Source organism: Cyprinodon tularosa, unplaced genomic scaffold (assembly GCF_016077235.1).
Source record: "Cyprinodon tularosa strain WSP-4 unplaced genomic scaffold, ASM1607723v1 ctg188, whole genome shotgun sequence".
Taxonomy (NCBI): domain Eukaryota; kingdom Metazoa; phylum Chordata; class Actinopteri; order Cyprinodontiformes; family Cyprinodontidae; genus Cyprinodon; species Cyprinodon tularosa.
In genome coordinates, this window is record NW_024038663.1 from 1,145,517 (window position 1) to 1,163,606 (window position 18,090).

At 36.2% G+C, this 18,090-nt stretch overlaps 1 protein-coding gene across 1 annotated transcript; it reads right to left on the bottom strand.

Annotated features, from left to right (window-relative positions):
• Nucleotides 1–735: 735 nt before the first annotated feature.
• Nucleotides 736–17,484, bottom strand: trpc6b (transient receptor potential cation channel, subfamily C, member 6b). Its single transcript, XM_038282842.1, has 13 exons — nt 17,267–17,484; nt 17,063–17,157; nt 14,436–15,207; nt 13,788–13,973; nt 12,506–12,670; nt 12,137–12,353; nt 7,773–7,991; nt 5,935–6,199; nt 5,670–5,865; nt 5,315–5,551; nt 3,693–3,749; nt 1,589–1,664; nt 736–1,503 (listed from the first exon to the last, which is right to left on the bottom strand). The coding sequence occupies exons 2-13, from the start codon at nt 17,107–17,109 to the stop codon at nt 1,352–1,354; spliced, it is 2,589 nt and encodes an 862-aa protein (XP_038138770.1). The 5' UTR covers nt 17,110–17,157; nt 17,267–17,484; the 3' UTR covers nt 736–1,351.
• Nucleotides 17,485–18,090: the final 606 nt, after the last annotated feature.

An 18,090-nucleotide genomic window follows, 5' to 3' on the forward strand; every position in this document is an offset into this window, starting at 1 on the left:
GAACAGGTTTTACTGTTCAAGTTAATCAGTCCAGGGTGGATGTTGCTAATGAATGTGCTCATGTTTCACACACAGTCCTTGGCACTATCGCCTGCGTCATGTTTTAGATGGCATCCAAGGGGATTCTCATGCAGTGGCCTACATATTGCTTGGATAACATTTGCACACTCATATCTGCACTATGAGATCTTCAGATGGTGTAATGGCCTAGTTTCTATAATCAAAGTTTCTTCCAAAAGGTGGCTAAAAAGTGGTGCCAGTTTGCCACCTTTATAAGTCACTTGTTTTATTTTTTCCTCCTAGCCCGCACCATTCCTTATAAAGTAATAATTTGCAAATTTTTTTGTATAAGAACAAACCATGGCTTTACATTTTTTCTTCTGTATTGCCTCATTATATAGCTTGACAGATAAAGTGCAGTTGTGGCATGTATTCCTTAAAAGATGCAAGCTGTTGAACACAGATGAGGTCAGACTGTTCCTCAACATTTAACTTACTTAACCGTAGAAAATTACACTGCAAAACAGCATCTGCTCCAAACGTTTTAAAAAACATAACCCATCTGTATTCCAAGAAACGAAGATAGCCAACATGGATGATTATTACATTCATTAAACAGCATGCTCAGGTAACCCTCACTTTAATGCAGTAACGTTTCAAAATGTAGTTTCTCCTCTGAACATTAAGCCAAAGTTCATTAACTTTACAATAATGGTTAACAGACAAAATAAAGAATAGTTATCACCAAAGAGCTTTATTCTTACTTCTTAGCTGTACAAATCAGAACCCAAACACAGACATAATCAAACCTATGTTCTTGTTTCACTTCAGTACCTCACTTTTGTACCAGACAATATCGAAAATGGAAAATAAAAATATGTGTGAAAAGCCATTATTTGCTAACAGTGATACACCCTGCAACAAGAAGGGGGAAGCCCATAACCTTACTGCCACCATGTGGTTAACTGAACAGATACAGCTGAGAGGATTAGGCCTACCAAAAAGTAAGCATTCATTCAATGGCTTCTTTGGAACACAAAACTGAAGACAATGTTTTCAAAAGCATTTTTTCCAGTTGTATGAGTAAAAAAGGATAAGGACCTTTTTTGATTTTTTTCTCAATTTCTCACTTTGCAGCGATTGTATTTTATAGACCAACACAAATAGTCTGTATTTGTAAGTGATGGAAAGTGATGCTTAATTAGGAAAAAATAAAATAAAATCAAAATACTGCATCATGTAGTAGCATAAATAATTTTGCAAAGCAGTAAAGGTCCCTTTACCTTGATTTAATGTCAGAAAAAAAGATCATATTATGCTAAATTTATACGACTATTTTGTTTGCTCATTTCTAAGAAATCATTTCCATTCTTTGCTCTTCTTTCTGCACAACATCTCCCAGTTGCCTGACAAGATCGGCCAGTGTGTTCAAATCACGGTTCCCTCTTTCCAGGAGCTCGTAACGAAGACTGGAGATGTCCTGTTTGATCTCTCTCAGTTCACCTTTGGGACAAGTAAGTTATTCATTTATTCATTTTTTGGCAATCTGATGACATAAAAAAAAAAAAACACTTTCTAAGAAACTTACCTTCATTAACTTCATCATTATCCTTATCTCTCTGTGCTTTAAATATGTATCTTTTGATTAAGCAGTTCATTATTTTCTGCAATAAAAGAATAATAGTATTAAAATAATACCTAATCAGTCATTACAAACAGGTTAGTTGGGCAAAATGTAAAAATCTAAACTGAGTTGATCACGATGATTAAATAAAGAAATAAATAAATATAATAGAAGAAGAAAAATTGTGTTATGTTAAAAAAGAAACTGGCTTCATATGTGCAGCCCTTTTTTTAGTTTATTTTTTTGCACCAAGAAAAAAAATGTGTAAGAAGGTAGTTTTTTTCTTTTTCTTTCAGTAACTAATATAGTTTTGATCCAATATTTGACCAATGTTCTTTTAGAGGGAAACGTCTTGTTCATAAATATACCAATCTAAGGTTCAATTGAGGGGGAAATGAGCCCATAGCATCATAGATACTGCACCATACTAAACAGAGCATAGGAAGCTCTGTGACCCATCATATTTGTTTCCTAGGTAGATCGTTGGCAACAGACTATTTAAAAGCTAATTGATGTCTGAAAACGTATTTTAAATTATTGAAATCTTTCAATGACAATTACTTCAAGAGTTATTCAGTAGTGGCACTTAGTGATTTCATTAACAACACTAATTTCCCTCAAAGGAACACATGGGCTCAAATTAGTAGAAGAATTACCTCAACATGCTGCAATGACAGATTTTATTCTATAGATTTTTTTTTACACATCTTTACTTTTAAAGAGGAAATGAAACGGTCAACCAAACTAACTTCATTCACGAGATTGTGCCTTACTATTTTCAATAATTATATCACAAATGTGAAAAATATAAATGTAAAACAAAAAACAAAGTGTTTTTTCATAATTTTTGGTAAGGGCGCTGCCATGTTGCAGTACCTCAAATGGTGACATCATGGGGTTGGTACGTGATTTAACTAGCAACTGTATACATTGGATATATATGTATTGGTGATACATCAAAAGTATAAAACACTTAAAACATTTGGTTTTATGGAAGACAAAGCTGAAAGGACAGCGAAGAGTCCTTTTCTTTATCTAAATCACACTTCTTATGCTTTTGACCTCATTCAGCTTGAGACTCGAGCATGGATGTAATTTTGGGAGGGGGGGGGACTCCTGCACTTTTTTAAACGTACGTTTTGGTCCCCTGCTCGTTTTACTGTCCAAAGTAAATGTTATGCCACAGTACACAGATATTTGTACAGCACTTGGACCATGTAGACAACTGCAGGTCAAACTGAAGCCCACTCCCCTGAGTTTAGACCACCCACAACCTCCTGATTGGACCTCATTCTTTTCCTGTGTGATTGGCTCTCACCGCTGTCACTTCTTAGATGCTCACTTTACAAACATCTGATGCATCACTGAATCGGGTCTGTGATTGGATGGTAAAACACGCTGAATTAAGTTATATTAAATAACACTCATGTCCTCCACTACTGAAATCAAATTTTGTCAATGGACTCCGTAGTAAGGAGAGAAGGGGCAGTTTTGGACCCAGGTTTCTGACTATCCCTGCTACCCCACAGAACACCTGCTGTGGAAAATATGAAAAACAAAAGACTTTTGAGTCTGGCATGCTAGCCGTCCATAGGACAGTTGGCTAAAAGCCTGAAGCTGCTCTGACTTTTTAAAATTTTACCACCTATAAGTTGGGTTCTACTGACCGGTCAAAACACCAGTCAGCCGTAACAATCACGCATCAACCCGGTGATGTCACCGTGTCAGGTACTGCAACAGGGCAGCACCCTTAGCTAAAAATTATAAAACAAAGCTTTGTTCTTTTACCTTTATATTTTTATTTGTGATATAATTATTGATCATAGTAAGAAACAATCTTGTGAATTAAGTTAGTTTGGTTGACCGTTTCATTTCCACTTTAAAGCCAACAAATGTGGATGTTGCTGTGACAGTAACAATCAAAATACTAGATGCCAAAGTAATTCCTTGTGTATGTGTGCAGAGCCATTGTTTATTTAACTAATGACCATTAGCAGTCATGGAGACTGCCATTAAGACTGAAATTACTGAGCACTAAATCCAAACAAAGAAACAAGAATTGCCTTACTTGATGACGAGTTGGATGAAGTGATGCGTCCTTTTTCAGTCCTCCATGTTCCCTAAACTATGGTATTAAATATCAGGAAAAAAGAAAATACATTTTTCAACATACTTTAAAACATCTATAAAACTGTATGACATTTGCAAGGCCAAAACAAGCCACTATGGCTCCTTTGGTAAAATTTGATTCGGGGGCCCACTTTAGCAGAAGCACATACTGAAGGCCCAGCTTCACCTGAGTTCTGAGGGCTTATGTTGCAGCTATGTTTTGAATGAAATGAGACAGGTCAGACACACACAACACAGATGGCAAAACATTAAGTCTGCAAATGTATACATCAAGCTTTTAAGAGTTTCTTCTACATTTGTCTCCTTATTTAATAGTGTAAATTATCAGATTAATGTAAGGGAATAATTGGTCCTGGGGCCCCTCATCAAACTAAGACTGGGTTGTTTTTGTAAATTGCGACTGTAGAAATTGATACAGTCACACTTCTGCAGGAGTTTTGCAGTGTGAAGAGTCAATGATCTTGGGGACACAGCTCACCACCAACAGCAGAATCCAGAAGGCACAGAAATGAACTTTAAAATAAGAACGATACAGCATTACTCTCAGGGTGTTTTATAGTTGTAACGGCTCAAAAACGAAACAAACTCACCCCAAATCACGTGAAAGACCTAATGATAAAAAGGTTTAAGGTTTGAATACAAGATGTTTTGGTTAAACTGCTTCCTAGGTTAAAGAAAGGGAAGGAGCTAAGCTCATCAAAATAAGAGCTTTGAGCTTCACTTATAAAGATGTTACTGATGGCTTTATCTTGTGTTCCAATTAATTCCTTATGACAAGTCAATTAATTTAATTTGGAGAGGTATTTCTGTAAAAACGTACAAGTACTGAGCAGAAAATTTAAGCTGTTGATCTTAAAATGGGTGATGGTTGAAAGAAAATTCTTGGAAAATCTAAAGAATAAGTATTTAGCAGCATCCCATTACAGTTTGTTTTACATCCACCCTTCCTCTGAGCTTTTATTTTTACATTGATTCTTCCTTTCACTCAGCAGGAGGCCAGTAACAAGAAGGCAGCAGGAGCACAAAGATGAAAAAGCTTTTTTCTTTTTCCTGTGACAGCTTCACTTTGAAATGAACTGCCAATGCAATTCAGACAGGCCTTTTGTTTATTTTAAAACTGCTCTGAACACAATAATCAATTTTTATTGGCTTTTGACCCAGTATGAGAGAGCTTTTATTTTGAAGAGTTGCTTTATATCATTTTTTGTGTATCACCGTACTATTTGGGTTTTGATACCTCTGATATTTTAAAGCACTTTGGTCAAGTGTGCTGAGTGTGCAAAAGGTTGTCTGGGGTTAGTTGCCAAAGAACTTCATCAATTGTTCAGGGTCCATTTAAAAAGTGCTGCCTCTCATCCAGAGCTGCCTCTCTATCAGATTAGATTTCCACCCTGTTTATCTAATTTAGTCCCTGTTTCCACAGCATGAATGACCCAAATAACTACGCTGTTTCCATTAAAAGGTTCCTGTTGTGCAAACAGATGCTTCAGGCTTTTTGATACAACAAAGCTATTAATGCTGCCCATCAACTTGTCCAATTTAAATAAACTATTCCAAAACATTAGTCTGTAAGGTTTTTTTTAGATTTTTTCTTACATTTCTTATGTCTTTGCCATTCTTTGACTCTTCTCTGTTTTCTTTTGGAGGTTTAAAAAATGTCTTTATCCCGAGTAGGAGGGACAGCACAGATTTGGGGCTGGGTACGAGGTTGAAGGGCACAGGCAGAGTGCTGCCGTGTTCAAAGTAGGAGAACCACAGCTTGGCTCGAGCGAATTTCCACTCAACATCAGCATCATCCTGCAGTATCAGATAAGAAAGGGCACTGATTACTCAGAACAGCGATGAATGTATTCCTAGAACACTCATGAAAAACAAAAGGAAGCAGAAATGAAAAACTGCTGTGTTTGATTCGTACCTCAATTTCCTGGAAGGAGCTGTTGAACATGGCTATGAGCATGTTCAGCAGAACAATCACCATGATGATGTTGTATACCCCATACAGAACATAGCCTATATTCTCTATGAATTTATGATTGATGGTTAAAACGACGGACTTTACTTCTGAAAGTCCAAAGATTGCCCAGAAAAGTGTTTTAAAACTTTCTTCAACCCTGGCGGAAGAACAAAATTATTAATAACATACAAATGATTGTTTCAGCCTTTATGCTTCTGGCACTTACGTTGTAAAGGCAACGTTGTATTTGGCTCCAAGGTAGTATGAATATAGATCAAACATTCCCACCATGAATGCCACGAAAACTGTTGTAAAAATAACCATGAACTGAAAAATGTCTTTCATCGTTCTTCCCAGAGAGATCTGCAAGGGCCCAAACCTCTCGTTGGCTGGCAGGATGTACGCGATGCGGGAAAAACTCAACACAATGGCAATTGCGTAGAGACCTTCAGAAATCAGCTGTGGGTCTGAGGGAATCCAGTGAATCCTTGCTGTAAATATGTAGAGATGATAAAACTTCAGCTTCGATCCACTAAAAGAACATTTATCATTAAAGGTATGAAACAGGATTTTTCTCTGAAATGAAGGGTCCAGATCATCAAAATGCCTTAATTGATGGATGGCATTCTTGCACTTATGGTTCCCCCCCAATAAAATTAAAATACTTAAACTCTGGCCGTGGTGGTGGCTACAAAACAGGAGCCAATCCACTTTGCCAACTGTCGAAAGGCTACTTGTTTGTCAATCAAACATTTTGCGTACGTGCCCCCAGTACTTTATTTACGTAGGCTTGGCTGTTTGGCTAGCGGTCCGCCATTACACAGAAGCACAAAGAAGTACTCCTACGCTTGTTTGCTGCTACTTCTGCTTTTTTTTTTTTATATTTGTTCACTCTTTTGTGTAAACTTGAGCATTAATGGCTAAAAAGAGAATCATAACAAACCTAACAGGACAAGAAAGCCTTTTTTCGTTGTAGTGAGAGAACGGAGCTGGCTAAATGTGTGTTTAAGAGATTCTTTTCAGAGATAGCATGGGTCAAAAGGAAAATTGATATTTCAGTAAATTAGGTTGAATTCGGCAATAAGTACTGTATTTTGTAATTATGAAACATGTGCAGTGATAACGCCGGAAGAGACCTCTTCTTCTTATAAAGATTTCCAGTGCAGCCTGGCAATTTGCTGCCTCTCTAGGTGAAATACAAAATTACCGGCGTAGGCGTTTCCAGTATACAGAACTTTTCCGAAGGAGAAGGGGCTCTGACACATGCGCACAATTGAAAAATACACAAACAACCGTTGGACGTATCTTTCTCCACAGAATCCTCTCTCATGCCTTTCAAGCTACAGTGTGTAATTTTCAGCGACATCTAACGTCCAGACTGCAGACCCCAGCAACATGAACATCTCCCCCCCACCGCTTCCCCCCCCCCCCCCCCCCCCCAACAGTACGGCGAGTGTTACGGGACAAAATGTCTTCCACGACGTCTGCATCACCTACCTTCTCAAGTGATGAGGTTTGTTTACATAGATAATTTTACAGATAGTATTTCATTAGTCTGTGTAGGGTATAGATTTCATGTAGACTTAAACAACTTGCCGTAGTTACTTTCGAGCGTAATGGGCGATCTCGCAATCGCTAGTTTGTTGGCTCTGCGCTGCCTTAGCGCAAGGATGTCTGCCTCCATGGCTGCGAGACCCGCTTCTATGTAATTATAAATAACGAATTCTAAGGCAACGCAAATATTAAGGTTAAGAGGCTGAGCTCGTAGATGATGATAAATAACATAGTTATGTATAATATATTACATTTCTGACTGTATATCCCTCTAATTATTACACACTGTAGCTTTAAGTCTCATAATACAATAAAAAGTCACTGTGGCTGTAAATCCTATCAAGTAGCATATTGGTTCCTGTCAGAGTAATAATTCAAAGGAAAAATCAAATAAAAGGATTTTTCATTTTTTAACATTTACACTACAATGAACTCGCATATCAATTTTATGTTAAAAGAAAAATGTCTTAACTATGCCTTTCGTTGTACTGGTGACTAGTCTATACTTACCCAGCTGAAAATATTGTACATCAGAAGGCAAGGTCGTGTTTGATGGATGCTCATCGATGTAGCACTGTGCAGAATGGGCATGCCAGTAAGCCATTAATCTTGCAATGAAAGAGGTCATAAAAATGGCCAAAATACTGAAGTCCAGAAGGTTCCATGGTTCTGAGATGTACTCCTGAAAGTTCTGCAACCAAATATCTTTACACTCCTCCCATATCTTACCTGTTGGGAAGAAAAAATAAACAGTTTTATTGTGCCTAGAGCCACTTAGTTTCTATTTGATATACAAAAACAAGGAATAGTACAGTGAAGAATAAAGCCCAATTAACTCAATTCAGTTATGGGTCTGTCATGAAACAAAGAGTTTCCATTAACACGTTTAATCAAAAAGTTTCGTATTAAACTGTTAGAATATTTATTTTTGATGTGCAAGAATTATCTGTTTTTTTGCTGTTCTTTTAGGATGAATCACATAATTTACAGGAAGTTGCACAATTTTAAAGTTGATAGCACTTTGAAGTGGAGGTTGTATTGAATGGATCCTCACTTTCTTTATTATTCATTAGTTTAGCCTCAGCTCCCTCAGAAACAAAAATAGACTGCAGGGTATTGGAAGAGTATGCAGCAAAATGCAGGTATTCACCTGAATGACCTCACTGCCCTTTACCAGCTCAGAACCCCATCCCTGGGGATCAGAGAACTCCCTGCAGCTATTGCTTTCCCTTTTGTGTGTTTGTTACTTAATTGTTTGCCTCCTACTGTTAGCTGTAAAACAAATTGCCCTATGGGAACAATAAAGATTCCTTGAACCTCTAATATAATAGAGGCTTGAGGTTTTTTTTTTGTAAATATGGCCTATAAAACTCATGCAAAGAGACTAGAAGTAGGGGAGCAATATTAAGAATATAAAGAACTGGCTTGAAATATAGTAGGCAAAAAAAATCCATCCTATACAGTGCTGGTCAGCAGTAACACATTTACAATAATAATTGTTGTATTATTTCTAACTTTTCACTCTAATGGCTTTATTTTTAAGGGGAGACGAAATACAACATACATGTATAATTGTTACGGAGCTCCTCTGATGACATGGTAAAAAAAAAAATTTTATTGTGGCCACGTAGTAGTATTTCGTGCGCACGAAATACTACTTTGTGGCCAGGCAATAAGTTTAACGTGCGCATGAAATACTTATTAATAATATTAATATCATTCCTGGACAACTGGGTAAGCAAATCGAGCTCGCCTTAGACCTTAGAGAAGGCGATTTGCGATTGATTTGCTTACCCAGTTGTCCAGGAATTATATTAATATTATTAATAAGTATTTCGTGCGCACGTAAAACTTATTGCGTGGCCACAAAGTAGTATTTTGTGCGCACGAAATACTACTTTGTGGCCACAATTAAAATTTTTTTTTACCATGTCATCAGAGGGGCTCTGTAAATTATAACAAGAAAAATAAAGATTTTTTTTTTTACGTTTTCTCTAATTCACATAGTCACAACACATACATTACCACCTATATTTTATGGAATATTTCTTTTCAATTTGCAGAGAAAAAAAAAACACTTTTTGATGCCATCTAAAGGTCTGGCTTAATTTTTGCTGCATATATATTCATTGTTCTTATCTGAATTTACATGACTCTTATAAAGTCTGTGTGGTTTGGTTTATGTTGTTGTTTTTTGTCATAAGCACAGCTCTCAATGCACAGCAAGTTACTATATAAAGCAAGTTTCAGTCATAAGGAATATAAAGTTGTGTACATGAGAAAAACAAAACAGTAGGTTGAAGTGGCATACCAAACTAATGCTGATTCAGTAAACATTTTAATTAAAACAGTCAAATGAAAAACTAAACAAATGTGTTTTTAACCTTGATTCAAAGAAACTTAGGATTTCAAAACGGCCGTGTGAAAGTTTTTTTCCTAATCAGTGGAGGTTTAGAACTGCTTCTTTGCCATGTTTAGATCTGGATCTGGGTATGCAGAGTAGATCTGAGTAAGAAGACCAGAGAGACTTGGAGAGTTGATACAAAAAGTCTGTTTCTTGGTGTAAAACCTTTTTGGCTTTATAGACTAACAGACGAAGGGAGTCAGTGTGAGGACTTTCTTCTTAGTTCTAGTGAGGACACAGGCAGCAGTATCCTGGATTAACTACAACTGCAACTGACATTTTAGTAGAACTATGAAAACACTGTAAATGTAGCAAATCAATTCAACTAAAGATAAATCTAACGATTGGTTTTTCAAGATCAAGTTGAATTAGTCCTTTAACCCTTTAAGCCCTGAGGGTCTTAGGAACAACTTCCGCATCAAATTAGACATGTGAGTTAGAGCAAGTATAGCTATAAATTGGAAATAAATTAGTTTTTATTTGTATGACAGAAAGGCACTGAGGAATATTTTTCAGGTGGAACCACTATTTGAAATGTCACCATTTCTGATTTATAGGTGTTTAAACAAAGACAAAAATTAAAAATATTTAGACTTTTCTTTTTTTTTTTTTTTTTCAAAATAAACACTGCATAACACCTTGAACCCCCATTTGGAACTCTGGATGAAGCCTCTGACTTTATAGATCCACATCATGAGTATGACTCAAGCAAATTTGGACTGAATAAGTTAACGCATGTTTTTTCCACAAAGGTTTTAGTGAACAGTGTGCTAGGTGGAAATGGGATTTTGGCATAGTATCAAAAGAGTAAAAACACATTTTTCCACTCATGAAAGGGAATCTGGCTAGACAAATATGCTGGTTTACATTAAAAGAGACCTTGTGCATTAGACAAAGCCTTCTCTCCTAAGATTTAGCCGTTCTTTCATTGCAGTTTACCAATAATATCTCCAAATTTTGTAGAAAATAGGAATAACAGAGCTTATGTAACACATGCCAGTTACAACACCTGAAATTGTCACACAATTACCTCCGACCCCTCATTGGAGCCTTTAGTTTGGAAATGATACTGGCCGTTAGGGGTGGGGCTAAAAAGTAATACCTGCTTTTGCACTACTCTTTCAGAGTCATACATGTAAGGTGGAATTTTAAATCTCATTTTATTTGTTAACACAGCTAGAAAACAAAAATTACTTATTTGAAAAAACATTTTGAAACACGTTTTAGAATTTTTAAAGCCCCATTTGAAAGGCATGTGGATGAAACACCATGTGACTGTGTTTTGGCCATTTCTATAAATAGATAAACATTAGTATGTGTCAGTTGGGCCCTGGAGATGTTATTCAGGTGATGGGCAGTCAACTTTAGGTGACAGAAAGCTGCCTCCTTTGGTCCAAATATCTTTACTTGCATTTTGTTTTTTCAGCTAAAGAAGAATTGGCACATTTATTCTTTGAATAAGTAAATATCTTTGAATAAGGGAAATTTAAATGAAAAAAATATGAATGAGGTCTTTCCACAGGGAAGTTTTACTTCACCATGAGCTGATAGGTTACTGACCAAGAAAAAAACAGCACTGCAAAATTATCACATAAAAGCATGGTTGAAATTTGGAGTTTTGACAAGTAAAAAGAAGAAATGTTTTACCATCGGAAGAAACAAACAGTCAACAATGTGACCAAAATCACTGAAGGGAGTCAGGTGAGGCTTTTTAAACCTTAAAATAACTTCCCAACAGTCAAACATGATTATGGCAGCATCATGAAGAGGGTTTGTTCTATCAGCCGTAATAGTAAATATTGCCCAACATTACCTTAAATCAAACCTACATTATTTAAAGGTGCATAAGTTGTAATGTAACACCAGAGCAATGAACCAAAATACATAAAAATGGGTTTTAGAATGGAAACAGCAAAGTCATGCTTGCGTTTTGAAAAGCAATGATCTATAAATGTTTATAGAAGTCAACAAATTTATACCAGATCTACCAATTCAGGTCAGGTCAACTATCCAGCCAAGAAAATGAAGAAGCTCATGAGTAACAAAAAACGACATGTAGTTTCCCTGCATGTGCCAGAGGATATTTATTTAAAAAATAGTGAAGGTACATGCATATTGCATATTTCAGGCTGTATGCATGATTTTAGCTAAGATTATAACGTATTAACGTTGTGTGCCATATAATCATTCCAATCTGGAAAATGAAAAATGTAGTTTAAGTAGCCCTGTCTTATACTAGATATCTGATTCTTCCTTATGTTCCTAACAGACCACTTTGTTCTCACTGTAGGTTTATTGGTGGCTCCAAAAATAGAGAATGGGAGGCCGATCTTTTAGTCATCAACGCCAGGTTTTTGGAAACATCCTTAAATACTAAGATCTGACAATCAGTTACTGCATAACAAGGATTTTTAAAACACTTTGAAGATGTAACAAAACAAAGACGCAAGAAAATGTGCTTTAACAATACCTATGACCCAGAAAATAATAAGTATCTCCATCCAGGTAAAGCGGGTAGTCTTCATGCGAAAAACTTGTGAGGGGTAATCATGGGTGGTCATGTTTGGCAGTAGCGATGTCCCTGCAAAGCGGTCCGCTGCATTCAGAACCAGCAGACAGAGGAATATGATGAAGGAAGCTGCATGAGCCACGAACTTGAGGAAAGGTCCACGCATAAGTTTCCCCAACTGTGACAGAAATGTGATGTTGAGAAAAGAGTAAATAGATTACATTAAAGTATCAGATTTTCAGCTTATGGTATATCTTTCTGTAAACAAACTTCCAATATTTTATGTGAAAAAAGAACTGGTTAAAATCATGTGACATGTTTTTAACTAACCTTACTTGATGGTGCTATCCAGTAAATAAAAGCCAGAACAGGTAAACCAACAGCTACACCGAGGACAAGAAGAATTTTAACTGCTATTGTTTGCTGATGCAGTCCAGTTAAGTTTTCATACCAGATTGATCGTAGATGTTGCTGACAGTTTGGATGAGCCACAAACTGCAAAAAACGAGGTAGGTACAGAAAAAACAAAAAAAAATTTAGAAAGGAAAAAAAAATAGTCATAATACAGGGACAAAGTTCAATGTATTTTGTTTGAATTTTATGTAAAAAATAAAGCTAAAAAATAGTTTCTGCTAAGGGGAGGGAAAACATTTCTTGAAATTTGCATCAATAAAATGTTTTAAATATGGGAACCACATACATATAGACTCTAATTTCCGGATGCAGCTGTTTGGGGCTAAAGATTTCTCCCTCAGGTGTTAAAAACAGAAACATTATGCTCTCTGTATGTATTGAGGCCCCATTGCTCTAAAATCCCTGAATAAAATCCAGCAAGACAGAATTTCTTCAGAAATTGCCTTAGTTATGTCATATAACACATCTTCTAAAGAAATATTAAACTGTCCTTTTTAAGTTTCTTAAGGTTGGGATTTTGTTTTATAACCTTGACTTCTGCACAGCTTTATCTCTTAGCTGTTTGTTCTTCTCTTTGGTTTTTATTACAGGGAATTTATTTCTAAAGGTGTGACCTCTAAAGACTGGGTAGGAGAAAACCATTGCTGGAAGTAAACCATATGACTTTTTGTGAAAAAGATTAAACTAGAGTGGATATGTGGAGGCAGATATTCTAAGCAAGCAAACAAGACCAGAAAGAAACTTTTTGTGCGACAAATGGCATGCATGACCCTGAACACCACATAAAGCATGGATATGCCAGCATCCTGCTATGGGGATGCTTTTTGATGCACAAACAGGAAAGCTGGTCAAAGCTGACAGAAATACAGGGTATTCCAGGAATAAAACCTATTAGAAGCCACAAAAGCTTAAGGAAAATGTTTAGATAAAAAGTATAGATGTGTCAGAATGGTCCAGTCAAAGTTTGGACCTAAATCCATTTGACTTTCAGCTATCCAGCTGAAATTAAGCTATTAGGAAAGAAGGACTGACAAAATTAAATGTCTGTCATTTCTCAGCTTAATACTATACATTAAGGTAAAATGTTGAGTTATATCTCTTTTAAATAAGAATGTTAATAAGTGCTTTTTATAAAGCCTTAATATAGAGAATATTATTAAGGCAAATAAAAAAAAAAACACTCTTGAAAACTATATACCTCTTTAACCTCATATTTTATTGCAAGTTTCAACCTTATCAGGTTTGGCCTGCCAGAGATTTCCTGGTCAGCACAGGATTCTGTGTCACCATTTAGGACGGCTTCCACTTCTTCAGTATTCCGACACAAATCCAAGAGTCCCACCACAAAATCCTTACATTGCATGGACAGCCTCTCGTAATCATTCTGTAATACAGAGAAAGAGACACACAGAATACAGTAATGAACTCAGTTCCAGATGAGTGATTACATTTCATTTAGGACATAAAATCAGATATTTAGACATAGATGTTTCTTCTGCATTTTGCACCATATCTATTTATTATATGTATTTATTTATTAAATTATATATATTTATTTTATTTTTGCTCTGCTATGAATATTCCACATCAATGCGTTTTGCACCATGTCTTATCTACACTGTTTACATTTTGATCACTGCTGCACTTTATAAATGGGAATATTCATTTCACTGCTAGCTGTTGCTCATTCACTGTTGAAAAGCTGTATGTATCGAAATTTCGTTTTGTATACACTCTGTATACAAAAGGACAATACAATTTGTTTAAGTCTAAGTCTAGATGAAAAGGGATTTAGAATGTTTTGCTTTAGTTTGGACAGCAGAATGTGCCTTCTTTATTGCCATACCTTAAACTCTTTCTCAGCATTGGCCAGAACGGCGAGTTCATTGCTCAGCTCCAAAGCTACCATCACGGGGTCTTCATTTGAAAGGCAAAGATATGCTGGACTTGCCAGACCTTTGTAAGCGCTGATACGAGACAGAGAGTGGCAAAAGGAGTCACGCCTCTGATGCTCAATGCAGGCCTTGCATTGACAGAAGTAGTCATGTGGACGCTCTATGCGGGCCCCCCTCAAAAGTAGCATGTGTACGATCTCAAACTCCTGGCACTGGGAAGCCAGGATAATGGGAGTGATGTCATGAGAAAAACGTGTGCCATCCTCATCATATGAGAAAAAATCATCTTGTGTCTCCTCCAGACTGGGGCTGTTTGTCAGCCTCTGACCGTCAGTGAAGGCCTCATGGCTCAATATGGCTTCTACTATGCGGATGTACCCTTTACTAATGGCTAACAGCAAGGCATCTCCTACTTTTGCAAGTTCCTTCTTTTTAAGCAAAAGCTTGACCACTTCTAAGTGCTCGCTTGCAACTGCCAGCTGCAGTGCATTCTGACCCATGTAGTTGACACAGTTGATGTTGAGGTGAGGAAGCTCCTCCAGCATCCGTCTCACTTCAGGGATGTTGCCATACTCTGCAGCTTCTAGAAACACCTCCTCAGTGATGGAAAGGCAGGAGGAAGGGTGAGCTTTGAACAGGTACCCAGCTCCCCGTGCAGTTTGTCTCCGGGGTTTGGCACCTACATGCCCCATCATCACCAAGGTTCGCCTTTCCCTGATCCATCTGAAAACAGATGAACATATTTCGGTAATATGGTAGTATAATAAGAAAGAGCGCAACTTGCATTGCAGAGGTATCTATATTGCCTGAACATTTTCACACTTTGTTGTTTCACCACTTCCCATCAAACTGTATTATATACATTTTGTATAATAGATGAAAACAAATAATAGGATAATTCTGAGGACAATTTATGCTTCATTGATCAGTTTTTTATATGTGATAGCAATTCATAATTCAGCCTTACTAAATAAATATTTGTAAACCAATATTTTGCTGCAATAAATAAGTATTTGGGCTATGTTTCTACAAGAGTTATCTATCAAGCGACCATTTTTGCTCATTCTTTTTTGTAAAACAGCTCAGGAAGGGTCAGGTTGCTTGAAAACCATCTGTCAACAAAAATTTTCATTTTTTTCTCTGGACTTTGAATGCTTACACATTTAATATATTCATATCCGATTAAGGAAATGTGAGATTGCTATTCCACAAATGAAATTTAGAGCTTAAAGGGCATTAACGCCTCTCAGGGTATCTCAATAGAATTTCGTGTATTAGTTTTAGCTTAGCCCTTATTTCTTGGAAAGGTGTAGATGACGTTTTCAGTTAGGTCTGTTGTCCATTATAACTTATACCTGGTTTAGTTGTCTAATGCTACCCACCTATTCATCATCTCCCCTTTTATCTTGCAAAATAATTTGTTAGTTCCCTTTTGTTTCTTCTGAGAGACATTTTTTCAATTGCCTTTTTATTTAATTGATCAGGAAAATCAAATAACAACAATTATATTTAAAAAAAATTGATGCTCAGGCCCAGTCTTTACTTACACTTTTAGAAGTCAACCATTAAAACTAAAAATAAATCAACAAATCTTATATAAGGTTAAATAGAACAAGAGTCAATGTTCGACTGCATTTTTTACCATATTAATTCATTTGTTTTGCATTGCACTGAATCTTTCCATATCAATACTTTTGCACCATGACTCTAAATTGGTTTTCCTTCTTTCCTACACTGTTTTACATTCTTGATCATAGCTGCACTTTATAAATGGAAATGTTCATTTCACTGCTGTAAGCTGCTCATTCACTATTCAAAAGCTGTATACATTGAAAATTCATTTTGTATACTGTCTGTGTATACAAAATAACAATAAAGTGTGTCTATACTAAACTAACAAAAATAAGACTTCAATACAGCCCTTGGAGTACTATTGCAAAGTAATTTTTTTATGATTAACAGAAAAAAACTAAAAGAAAAATATTACGCATAGAAAGGCTGGGGTATTGTTTCTCATGTAAAAGTACTAAAGTGTAATATTTGAGAATAGATGGAAAACTACACAAAATCTGAGGTTTATTTAGCTTTTTTAGAATTGTAAAGAATATTAATTAGCTTTGCCAGAAAAATATATATTTTTTTATTTGACCATAATTATAAATTTGTGGCTATTTTTACATTAATCATATCTTGTGTTGCAGTCAAATGACTCCAGTTACTCTGTTCAGTAAATTGCATTTCAATAACATGGTTATCCCTGGAGATTATTGCTTCTGCACAATTGCTGCAGATGACAAATGAGAACAATGCTTCTTAATTTAGCAATAATTAGTGATAACTGTATTACCGGCATTAAGCAACCTTGTGTGCATGTAAAAAAAAACATGATATTCTTCTCCCTTAGTGATATCAGGTACAAAGCTGAAACCATTTAAATCAAACATGCAGGTCCATTGTTTCAAAAGCAGGTGATCTTAAATTCAAAACTAAAATAGAGTGTCCATAACAAAAGTTAGGACCTTAAGATGAATGCTTATGAAAAGCTATTTTTTCCTGTAAAACAGAGAATTTTACTGGCCTTGATTTCTGAGAATGCCTTAAAGACAGAGTCCTGCTGCGCTTCATCCTGATGAACAGGAAGCACTGATGCTCGTCAGGATGTGATGGCTTTGACTGTAAAAATACGTACAATTATAGGAAACATAAGCACTCTAAAAGCTATCATACCATTGATAGTTAATACCATTATTTTGTGGCAATAAAAGGAAAATGGTGAACTGACCTGTTGGAAAATTCCAAGAAGCTCTTCCGCTCAACTCAGCAGAGGCTGGTCCTGTTAATAACCTCTATGCCATTCATAGATCAAATTATAATGGAGGAAATATTACATCCAAACACGGCCAGCTGGACCTCCAGCAGGAACCACCTCATATTTGCCTCAGTGCCACCTGTCAGACTGACACACTGTCACAGTATGCCAACCACCTATGGTTCTCATGGATCTTGTGTTTGTGAGCAGAGTGGGCGGGTTTTGGACAGATGTATAGGTGTGTCCTACCGCAGGATTATTTCCCTTCTTTGTTTTCAATATATATCCCTTTAAGCCTTTACAGAATATAATTTTATAGTATTTTTTATGTACAAATCAATTCTAGATAAACAAAAGTGAAACCATGCACATGTATTAGATTAGGGCATTGTTTTAAATAACCAGACTTTATCCACTTCCGATTTTAGATGGATGTCTGTCTCAGTGTGTTTTATCCACACTGTGAACACAGACAACGCAATGTCCTAAAATGTTTCTCCATGTTTTGAGGGAAACAAGCAAATGAAAAAGCGGATTGTCTCAAATCCTCTTAACTCATGATGCAATCAAAAACTGGGGGTAAAAGGCTAGGAAAACACCTAGTTTTTACTCTAGGCAAGGAAAATAATAAACGGAGACAGTGTGAAATGGGTTTATATTTAATCAGTCTAAAATCTACTTGGAAGCACTTGTTTGCATCAAAGCTCCTTTATGGTGGTCTGCATGTCAGCTTGAATATTACACATTTTGTTACTCCACTCATTTTCCAATACTATAATTAGCATGAACAGCAATAG

Bases quoted from the DNA above. Each gene is read 5' to 3' on its own strand.
- trpc6b (XM_038282842.1), bottom strand. From the start codon at position 17,109: ATGAAGCGCAGCAGGACTCTGTCTTTAAGGCATTCTCAGAAATCAAG. The intron at 7,992-12,136 runs GTATTGTTAAAG...TCTTCCCAACAG, and splicing joins TATTATTTTCTGGGTCATAG to GTAAGATATGGGAGGAGTGT. The intron at 5,552-5,669 runs GTACGAATCAAA...CTGATACTGCAG, and splicing joins GCTCCTTCCAGGAAATTGAG to GATGATGCTGATGTTGAGTG.